The following is a 10,425-nucleotide window of genomic DNA, read 5'->3' as shown; positions in this document are numbered from 1 at the left end:
CTGTCAATAAAAACCATCTGATTTTATACCAGAGGAGACTTTTCAAACTGATGCCTGAATGTTCGTCTCTACATGTGTGAGCCACACGTGTCATCTGTTGGTATTTACAGAAAGGTTTTCAGCACATACAGCAAATATCTGTGGTAGTGGTTATTACTACATTTGGATTTAAATTTGCACTCATAATATGATGGGGAGGGGGGGGAGGGGGTTAAGTGACTGAGTTGCAAGCACAAGAAAACACAAACAAGTCCACTTTAGTTACATACACATTCATTACTAATACTAAGTTCTAGAGTAATAAACACGACAACATTTTACAAACAAGACACAAGAGAGAAAGAGAGAAAGGGGAAACTGGTGCACAAGGCTGTGGCTAGTGAATGAGTTGAATGCGTGATGCAGTTATGTTTTGTGTAGTTGGTATGAGAGACCTGATAAACAGATGAGATGACTGTTACCTGAGAAGCAGCGAGTCAAATCAACGCTACAACAGCTTAGTTCTGAATTTCCAGTTTAAATGACAGATCATGATGCACCAGGGTTCAAGCACGTTGATGAAGGTTTTGTAGGAATACTTGCTTGCTTCCTGGGGCGGCTTCTTGCAGAGAATGGAGTCCGATGTGCTGGGGTGAGGAGCTGGAGTCTGGATCTGGTAGTGATGAGTGAGTCGGCCAGTCCGGACTTGAAAAGTTCCCATTGGAAGAGAGCTCCTGGTTCATGCTCTCCTAGACTCGATCCTCAACTCATGACTCTAGAGTCTGAGGTTTCATTTCCTGTTGCTCTGAGTCACATTTTCAGACTAGCAAACTGCTTTCCACCGGCATGGCAGAAAGCAAGAAGAACCAGCAACCAGCAAAAAGTCTCAGATAAGACACTGTTTTAAAGTCTCAGTCTGCCCACCCAGAAGGTGCCTCCTGGCCGATCCCAGGGGTCCCGGAGTTCTGGGGGAGCAGAGTCAGTCCCCTCCTGTCCACAGACAGGCGGGTTCAACTCCTGAATACAGTTACTCCATTAATCAAAGTATTTACAATTTAACAACTGCATGATTCCTAATTTTGCAATTTGGATAGTAGCTTTAGCGTTCTGACAGTGAAACAAGCAGAACGTTACTAAACATGACGGCGTTATCATGGATGATGGGATTATGTTGGTGGTACATTTCTTGACTTTAAGGCAGTGGAATAAAAGTCTAACTAAAACACATATTGTGACACACACAGACTAACATACAATATTAATTGTCCTTAGACAAAATCTAAAACTACATTTGTAAGTTCATGGGCTTTAAAGTCCTCTGTTCTTGATCTGACTGCTAACGGCAGGGGTCCATGCCATGTGAGGGTGTGTGTGTGTGTGTGTTCTGGTAAATGTCTTCATGGCATATTGTGCAGCATGTTTTGTGCCTTATGCTGGTTTTCCCAGTGATCAGTTCGTCGGTTGGTTATTCAAGTCCTGAAATTTAGAGTCCACAGTGGGATTAAAGTTGGTGGCAGCTCGTCTCTGAGTGTGACTGGCTCTTAGAGGTGAGTTATGATAACCGATGGTGGGGTGATCAGTTCACACTGGGGTGTGAACTGGTCTTCCCATCTTGCTGCTCTTGTAGCTTGAAGGATCAAAGGTGGTTTGGGGTCAGTGGTCTGGTTTGGTGACCATGCAGGAGATGAGGGTTCTTTATCTGATCCTTTCTGTTTGCAGGAGGTTGTTTAGATGGTCAGTGAGGAGTTTGGGACTCTCACTTATATATATTACTGACCAGCATTCCTGGGGGGTTGAAGAAAGAGCCGGTCTGTGGTTTGAGGCTTGTGCCGTCTGCCTTCGAGACATGCAGGGACTTTACCCAACAATATACATATACATTTACAACAAATCATTTAAAAGTATTAAAGATATTTTTGGGCATATTTTGTGTCATTGCTATGTTTTTTGTGATTTTTCAGATAATGTAATAATGTCATTATTTTTCTAATGTATTTTATCTTGATTATGTATGGAGTATTATCATGACTTGTATACATAATGACGTCAGCATGACATGAGTAATTTGGTGTCTGTATGCACACCGTACAGCATCATAAAAAGCCATCCTGCATTAGCTGCTAGCAGCCCCTGTCAACGCTGTAACCATGGAAATAGACAACAATCATTAGATAAATATGATATTGATTAATATGATGATTATGTGGAAACATTTGAAGTTATAAACAGCATCTTTGTCTCTCTGCAGAGAGGTATAACTTCCTGGGCATCAGTATTGTGGGTCAGAGTAATGACAGAGGAGACGGAGGGATTTATATCGGCTCCATCATGAAGGGCGGAGCGGTGGCAGCAGACGGACGCATCGAGCCCGGAGACATGTTACTGCAGGTACTGCTGCCTCTGATGCTGTAGTACTACTACTACTACTACTGCTACTACTTGTAACGACATCTGCAGTAGTATTTATCTTCTGTATACCTGTACAGGTGAATGACATCAACTTTGAGAACATGAGCAACGACGACGCAGTGCGAGTCCTGAGAGAGATCGTCCACAAACCAGGGTGAGACTTATTATAGTACTACTGCTACTACAGTACTACTACTACTACTACTACTACTACTACTACTAAACCAGGGTGAGACTTATTATAGTACTACTGCTACTACAGTACTACTACTACTACTACTACTACTACTACTACTACTAAACCAGGGTGAGACTTATTATAGTACTACTGCTACTACAGTACTACTACTACTACTACTACTACTACTACTACTACTACTACTAAACCAGGGTGAGACTTATTATAGTACTACTGCTACTACAGTACTACTACTACTACTACTACTACTACTACTAAACCAGGGTGAGACTTATTATAGTACTACTGCTACTACAGTACTACTACTACTACTACTACTACTAAACCAGGGTGAGACTTATTATAGTACTACTGCTACTACAGTACTACTACTACTACTACTACTACTACTACTACTAAACCAGGGTGAGACTTATTATAGTACTACTGCTACTACAGTACTACTACTACTACTACTACTACTACTACTACTAAACCAGGGTGAGACTTATTATAGTACTACTGCTACTACAGTACTACTACTACTACTACTACTACTACTACTAAACCAGGGTGAGACTTATTATAGTACTACTACTACTACAGTACTACTACTACTACTGCTACTACTGCTATTACAGTACTACCGCTACTAATAAACCAGGGTGAGACTTATTACAGTAGTACTGCTACTACAATACTGCTACTACTACTACAGTACTACTACTACTACTAAACCAGGGTGAGACTTATTATAGTACTACTGCTACTACAGTACTGCTACTACTACTACAGTACTACCGCTACTACTAAACCAGGGTGAGACTTATTATAGTACTACTGCTACTACAGTACTGCTACTACTACTACAGTACTACTACTACTACTAAACCAGGGTGAGACTTATTACAGTAGTACTGCTACTACAATACTGCTACTACTACTACAGTACTACTACTACTACTAAACCAGGGTGAGACTTATTATAGTACTACTGCTACTACAGTACTGCTACTACTACTACAGTACTACCGCTACTACTAAACCAGGGTGAGACTTATTATAGTACTACTGCTACTACAGTACTGCTACTACTACTACAGTACTACTACTACTACTAAACCAGGGTGAGACTTATTATAGTACTACTGCTACTACAGTACTGCTACTACTACTACTACTACTACTACTACTAAACCAGGGTGAGACTTATTATAGTACTACTGCTACTACAGTACTACTACTACTACTACTACTACTACTACTAAACCAGGGTGAGACTTATTATAGTACTACTGCTACTACAGTACTACTACTACTACTACTACTACTACTACTACTAAACCAGGGTGAGACTTATTATAGTACTACTGCTACTACAGTACTACTACTACTACTACTACTACTACTACTAAACCAGGGTGAGACTTATTATAGTACTACTACTACTACAGTACTACTACTACTACTGCTACTACTGCTATTACAGTACTACCGCTACTAATAAACCAGGGTGAGACTTATTACAGTAGTACTGCTACTACAATACTGCTACTACTACTACAGTACTACTACTACTACTAAACCAGGGTGAGACTTATTATAGTACTACTGCTACTACAGTACTGCTACTACTACTACAGTACTACCGCTACTACTAAACCAGGGTGAGACTTATTATAGTACTACTGCTACTACAGTACTGCTACTACTACTACAGTACTACTACTACTACTAAACCAGGGTGAGACTTATTACAGTAGTACTGCTACTACAATACTGCTACTACTACTACAGTACTACTACTACTACTAAACCAGGGTGAGACTTATTATAGTACTACTGCTACTACAGTACTGCTACTACTACTACAGTACTACCGCTACTACTAAACCAGGGTGAGACTTATTATAGTACTACTGCTACTACAGTACTGCTACTACTACTACAGTACTACTACTACTACTAAACCAGGGTGAGACTTATTATAGTACTACTGCTACTACAGTACTGCTACTACTACTACAGTACTACCGCTACTAATAAACCAGGGTGAGACTTATTATAGTACTACTGCTACTACAGTACTGCTACTACTACTACTACTACTACTACTACTAAACCAGGGTGAGACTTATTATAGTACTACTGCTACTACAGTACTACTACTACTACTACTACTACTACTACTACTACTACTACTAAACCAGGGTGAGACTTATTATAGTACTACTGCTACTACAGTACTACTACTACTACTACTACTACTACTACTACTACTACTACTAAACCAGGGTGAGACTTATTATAGTACTACTGCTACTACAGTACTACTACTACTACTACTACTACTACTACTACTACTACTACTAAACCAGGGTGAGACTTATTATAGTACTACTGCTACTACAGTACTACTACTACTACAGTACTACCGCTACTACTAAACCAGGGTGAGACTTATTATAGTACTACTGCTGCTACTGTTACTGCCGTGTTCAGTCGTCCACATATTTTTGTCCATGTAGTGATTATCATTGCAATAAGACGATGGTGCTGAAGATGTTGATGTCAGTCCCCAGTCTCTGCTGTACTGGTGCATCTTTGCAGGGAGCGACGACGTCAAGTAACAAACCAGTTCATGTGACGTGTTCATAGATGTTCTGAATGTCCACATCTGAAGGCAGGGTGAACAGCTTGTTGTCATAGCGACACAAAATATTTTTGGTTTCGGAGAAGCAGAAAAATTGTCGGACGCGGACCATCTAATTCTGAAGTTTAGGAAGGTTTTGGGGCGGTTCAGACGCTGTTTCTATGATCCGACAAGCACTTTGGTTGATTATACGCCTTACGTTCCTCTGGAGGTGGAGAAGATTTACTGTCACTCCCCAATCTCTGCTGAGCTGCTGGTTCTACTGCCTCCTCTTATACCTGTCTACCTGTCTGTCTACCTGTCTGTCTCTCTGTCTACTTTCTACCTGTCTACCTGTCTGTCTGCAGTCCGGTGACGTTAACGGTGGCGAAGTGTTGGGATCCGAACCCACGAGGCTGCTTCACACTGCCAAGAAGTGAGCAGCACTTTTATGTGATTTTGCTTCAACTAACTATATTTGAATGCAGTCAGTTCTGTTAATAAGTTCTCCGTCCTCTGTCAGGTGAGCCGGTCCGTCCCATCGACCCCGCTGCCTGGGTGTCTCACACTGCCGCCATGACGGGGAGGCTCCTCCCACACTACGGTGCGACTCCCATCAGCCATTGCAGTGCCCGTCCTCACCTGTCTCTCCACGACTCCAAGAGTAATCCAGCTCCGCTCTGATGTCTTTCAGGTGTCCATGAAGACAACCAGCTCACCATCCACAGTGACATGACAGCCATAGTCAAGGCGATTGCCAATCCCGAGTCGGGCCTAGAGGTCCGGGACCGGATGTGGCTGAAGATCACCATCCCCAACGCCTTCATCGGTAAGAAGCTCAGCAGCAGTAAGGCACATGAAGCGACCATCAACCCAACTGTGTTCAGACAGAACATGAATTAAGTTTGATGAGTTCGGATGATAGTTAGACAACTTTTGTTGCCTTTAATAATTGTTTGAGTTTTACAGAGTCTAACTTGAGTTCATCTGTCCGTCCCTCCAGGTTCAGACGTGGTGGACTGGCTGCACAGAAACGTGGAAGGTTTCAATGACCGCCGAGAAGCTCGGAAGTACGCCGGAAACCTGCTGAAGGCCGGCTACATCCGACACACCGTCAGCAAGGTCACCTTCTCTGAGCAGTGCTACTACGTGTTCGGAGACCTCTGCGGAGGTGAGGATAGTCGGACATTTACACGTCTAAATCGACATACTGTTCAGTTCAATTTAATGACATTTTAATTATGTAGCGCCAAATCACAACAGAGGTTATCTCAGGGCACTTTTCACATAGAGCAGGTCTAGACCAGGTTCTGAACATTTAAATATCTGATTCATTCTGATATCAGCTTTTTATTTGAGCCGGTCCCGTCTGAAGCTGCAGTACCACTAACAACCACAAGATGGTGACAAAACACCCACAACTTTTCTCTTGAAATATCAACACATACAGTATTTTTATGGTCTTAAAAGCTCATTTCCAATGAGTTTATTAAAAGAAATTTAACAAGAGTTTTTTTGTTCATACAAAATGTATTTGTATGACTGATTCACAGTTTAATGATTAATGATTGATTATTATTGATTCCTCCTGTCTGCAGATCTGGGCGTGATGTCTCTGCTGGATCATGACGGAGCCTCCAGTCGAGGAGGAACATCAGAACATGACCCGCTGGCTCCGGCTTCAGGCCCCTTGTGGCCCCCAGCCTTCCCCTACCAGTACCCCATCCCTCACCCCTACAGCTCGCCTCACCCCCTCCCCCAGCTGCCAGCCTGGGGGGGAGGAGGAGGAGGAGGAGGAGGAGGAGGGAGTCAGCACAGTGAAGGTGACAGCACTGTTTCCTCTCTGCTTTCTGTTCTGATGATAATTAATCCAGCACACTTTATACATAATCACCAAAAACTATTTGTTTCCTAAAACATACATGAAATGTAATATCTCAAAAAATAGGGGTCATTGGAATTTTGCCCTTTGTCCAAAAAACTCAACAATTTATCAAATGATTTCTTAAAGATCTCTCAAAAAATCCTTAAAAAACAAATTCTCAAAACTCAATTCTATTTAATTTTTCAAGAAATTTCTTGATAATATTTATCATTTTCTGGTTAAATAAGATAATAATATATAATAATATAAAATATAATATGATAATGTTCTTATAACACTATAACTGACGTTGTATTGGGACGATCTGATCGTGTTGTTTGTTTTTTATTGAACAGGAAGTCGCAGCAGTGGATCAAACTGTAGTGATGATCAGAAGGAGGGAGGAGGAGAACGCAGCCAATCAGAGCCAACCAAACTGGAAGTAAATGCTCCTTCCGGCGACGACACCACCGGACGACCGCCGTCCTCCTCCTCTGGTCTCCATGGTAACAAAGACTCCCCCTCGCCACCTCCGGGTCAGGGTCGCGACCTTTCTTCTGTCCCGCCTGAAGTCTCCGCCTCCCGACAGTCCTTCCGCCTGGCCATGGGAAACCCCGGCGACTTCTTTGTCGATGTCATGTGACCGACGTGTTGATGATGTCATGTCCGGTGATGTCACAGTGGGGGTGTGGATATTTAAAAAGTTGTATTTGTACTTTGGAAAAAGCAGAAATTTGTACCGTTCTCTGACAGAAGAATCATATTTAAGGAAAGTGAAGTGAATGGAGAGAATAAGAGAAGAAAACCTGTTTGAACTCATCTTCATATGAAAACAGACGAGGAGGATTCGTTCTTTATTGGTTGTTTTTGGGGGTTAAAATAAGACCAGTTTGGTCAGTTCTGTCCTGTTTCAGCTGAAAAACACCCAGAAGATCATTTAACAACAGTTATATCTGTTTTCAAAGACTCTTTGAACCATCAGGATCAGAAATATTCTGTCTGCTGCACCATGGAAAAGTTTTTTAACCCTTTTTATAAACTGTTACTCAGTTCTCAGACCAAAAATGGCAGCTGGAAATGACAAATATTCAATTAGCACGACACAAAATATAAAATAATGGTAACCCGATATATACCGCAGGTATTTTCCACCTCAGTGTGTCTTTCCAGGTCTTCACTGTGTAAAAAGTAGTATAAAGAGTGAGCTGATGATGTCACTGATGATGTCACTTGAGTCAGAGTCAGTTGGGACGTTTGAGCGTTTAAAAAGTAATGTTAGCATAACTGCTGGAGGCTAGCAGCTCCGCTACTAACAGAACACAGGCGACATTAGTTATTACTAATGAAAACATTAACGATGTCTCTGTTCTGTTCAAGAGTCCCCGTAAACCACATTAGTGAGAGAGTGAGCCAGAGTGAAACTTAAGGCCTTTACACACACACAGCGACGAGGATCAACGTCACGAAATTGCGAAATAATCGCCTGCGAATAGTTCGCATCAAAACTATTCACACCGGCAGCGATACGTATTTGCGACGGCTCGTTCTGCCGTCAGTCGGTTTGTCCGGCGGCTGCTTCTGTGGACGGAGACGCTGAACGCAGGTCGGAGCCGTCGTGGATCGAGCGGATATAACGCTCTCCTCTTCATCATCACTGATGATGATCTCCGACCTGCGTTCAGCCGCCTGTCAGCTGCAGCTCCTGAGAAGACAAACTGCCTTCAGCAGGCTGACGGACAGCAGGAAGTTACTGAACCCAAACATGGGAAGAAATCCAGTGTTTGTATGTATAAATACATGGTGATGATGCTTATGATACATGATCCATCAATGTATTGATTCATGTTCACAGTGAGTGAACCTACCTGTCTGCCTGCAGCTGATCAATCAATATTGATACGGTCAATAAGTTCAAACACACGCAGCAGGTTACTCAACGCCCCACGTGGGCCGTCGCAACAAACAGCCGTCTGTGCAGATTACACTTCCTGATTGGTTGATGCTTTTATTCGCTGTGTGAGAAGTCAGAAAAATGTCCTCACGACACAAACAACAGTTTGAAAAAATATATTGACGTGTGAATCAGTCGCACGAAAAAATGGCGTCTGCTGACTGTGTAAAGGCCTTTAAACATCGTTCGTTTTATTATTTACACCCGTGATTCTCCTCCTGTAACACATCTCCCCACCCTCCCGTTGATAGTCCAGTTGCATCGTGGGTAATGTAGGCGTCAGGTATCTCTGGTTCTGCTGCATTGATTTAATTTTTCTTTAAACTGTTCGTCACCGAGTCTGATGATGTCACAGGAGTGAAAAAATGAATCTGGAGGTTAAAATCTCAAAAATGAACTTGTGAATTACGGTTTTATTGACTGAATAACTTGTTTCCAGTGTTTTATTATTTATTTTATTGGTCAGGATCGTTAGCTCGAAGAGTTTTTACCTCTTTTTATTGTGATTGCAACTTTACTCCGTATAAAGTTTTTTATTTGTTTGTCATTTTTTAGTCAGTTGTTTTTGCAAATCAGCGGTTTATAAAACGGTTCGGTCTTTCTTTAATAAACATGCTGAACGTCATTTCCTGCTATCATCTTTGTTTGGATTAAGAAACAGAATCACAGCTTGCAAATCTTTTTTATCGTGCAGCAGATGTAATATTTTATAACGACAAAAAGAGACTTGAATGAAAAGAGCTGATCACATGACCGGCGGTGGGTGGAGTCAAACACTGTTAATGTATTTTTTCCTCTTTTCATCCAGACTTCTGTGTTAAATCACTCTGTGCACAACCAACTTCTTCCTGTCCAGCACACATTTAATAAACTGTACACATGTAGAAAAGATGGAGAATCATAAACGTCTCCGTCTGTATAAAGTTTGATGATAAACAACCAGATTGTTGTTTTTATTTATGAACATAGTTTTATTTTGATGTCTGTCTCGACTCTTTTTAAAATGAGAAAAACACTCAAATAAAAATGTCTAAAATACTCTTTTATGTTGACTTTTCTTTTGTCACGTTTGCAAACATAAAACATTTAAAACTATAAAGCTCGTTAGATGATCATCAGATGGAGGTCAGGAGTGTGTTTTATATATATATAATATAATCAGACCTGTTTAGTATGTATGAAGTCTGTACGTGTTTAGAGGCTGAAGGCTGTAAAAACAAAAATACAGGTTTAAAATGTTGTTTTATACGGAGCCACGGAGATAAACAATATAATATACATAAGTTTTAATGAGCTGGATGACGTGTTTGTTATAAATCTCACATGTTAGATAAAAATCAAACCTTATTAAATCCACAGTGAGGACGCAAACAGGTCCAGAGAATTAATAAACTGAAAACATGACTCGACTT

General features: G+C 41.3%; 1 protein-coding gene across 1 annotated transcript in view; it reads left to right on the top strand.

Annotated features, from left to right (window-relative positions):
• The window catches only part of LOC121898756 (segment polarity protein dishevelled homolog DVL-3-like), a 20,817-nt gene extending 10,647 nt beyond the window's left edge, over positions 1–10,170 (top strand). The window contains exons 9-16 of the mRNA XM_042414163.1: positions 2,228–2,367; positions 2,466–2,542; positions 5,567–5,634; positions 5,722–5,802; positions 5,893–6,027; positions 6,202–6,369; positions 6,797–7,021; positions 7,419–10,170. Coding sequence (XP_042270097.1) covers positions 2,228–2,367; positions 2,466–2,542; positions 5,567–5,634; positions 5,722–5,802; positions 5,893–6,027; positions 6,202–6,369; positions 6,797–7,021; positions 7,419–7,705 — 1,181 coding nt within the window. The 3' untranslated portion in view covers positions 7,706–10,170. The remainder of the gene's footprint in view (positions 1–2,227; positions 2,368–2,465; positions 2,543–5,566; positions 5,635–5,721; positions 5,803–5,892; positions 6,028–6,201; positions 6,370–6,796; positions 7,022–7,418) is intronic.
• Positions 10,171–10,425: the final 255 nt, after the last annotated feature.

This window comes from Thunnus maccoyii, chromosome 6, assembly GCF_910596095.1.
Source record: "Thunnus maccoyii chromosome 6, fThuMac1.1, whole genome shotgun sequence".
Classification (NCBI taxonomy): Eukaryota; Metazoa; Chordata; class Actinopteri; order Scombriformes; family Scombridae; genus Thunnus; species Thunnus maccoyii.
The sequence above is the reverse complement of the archived record's forward strand: the minus strand, read 5'-3'. Positions and strand labels throughout refer to the sequence as shown.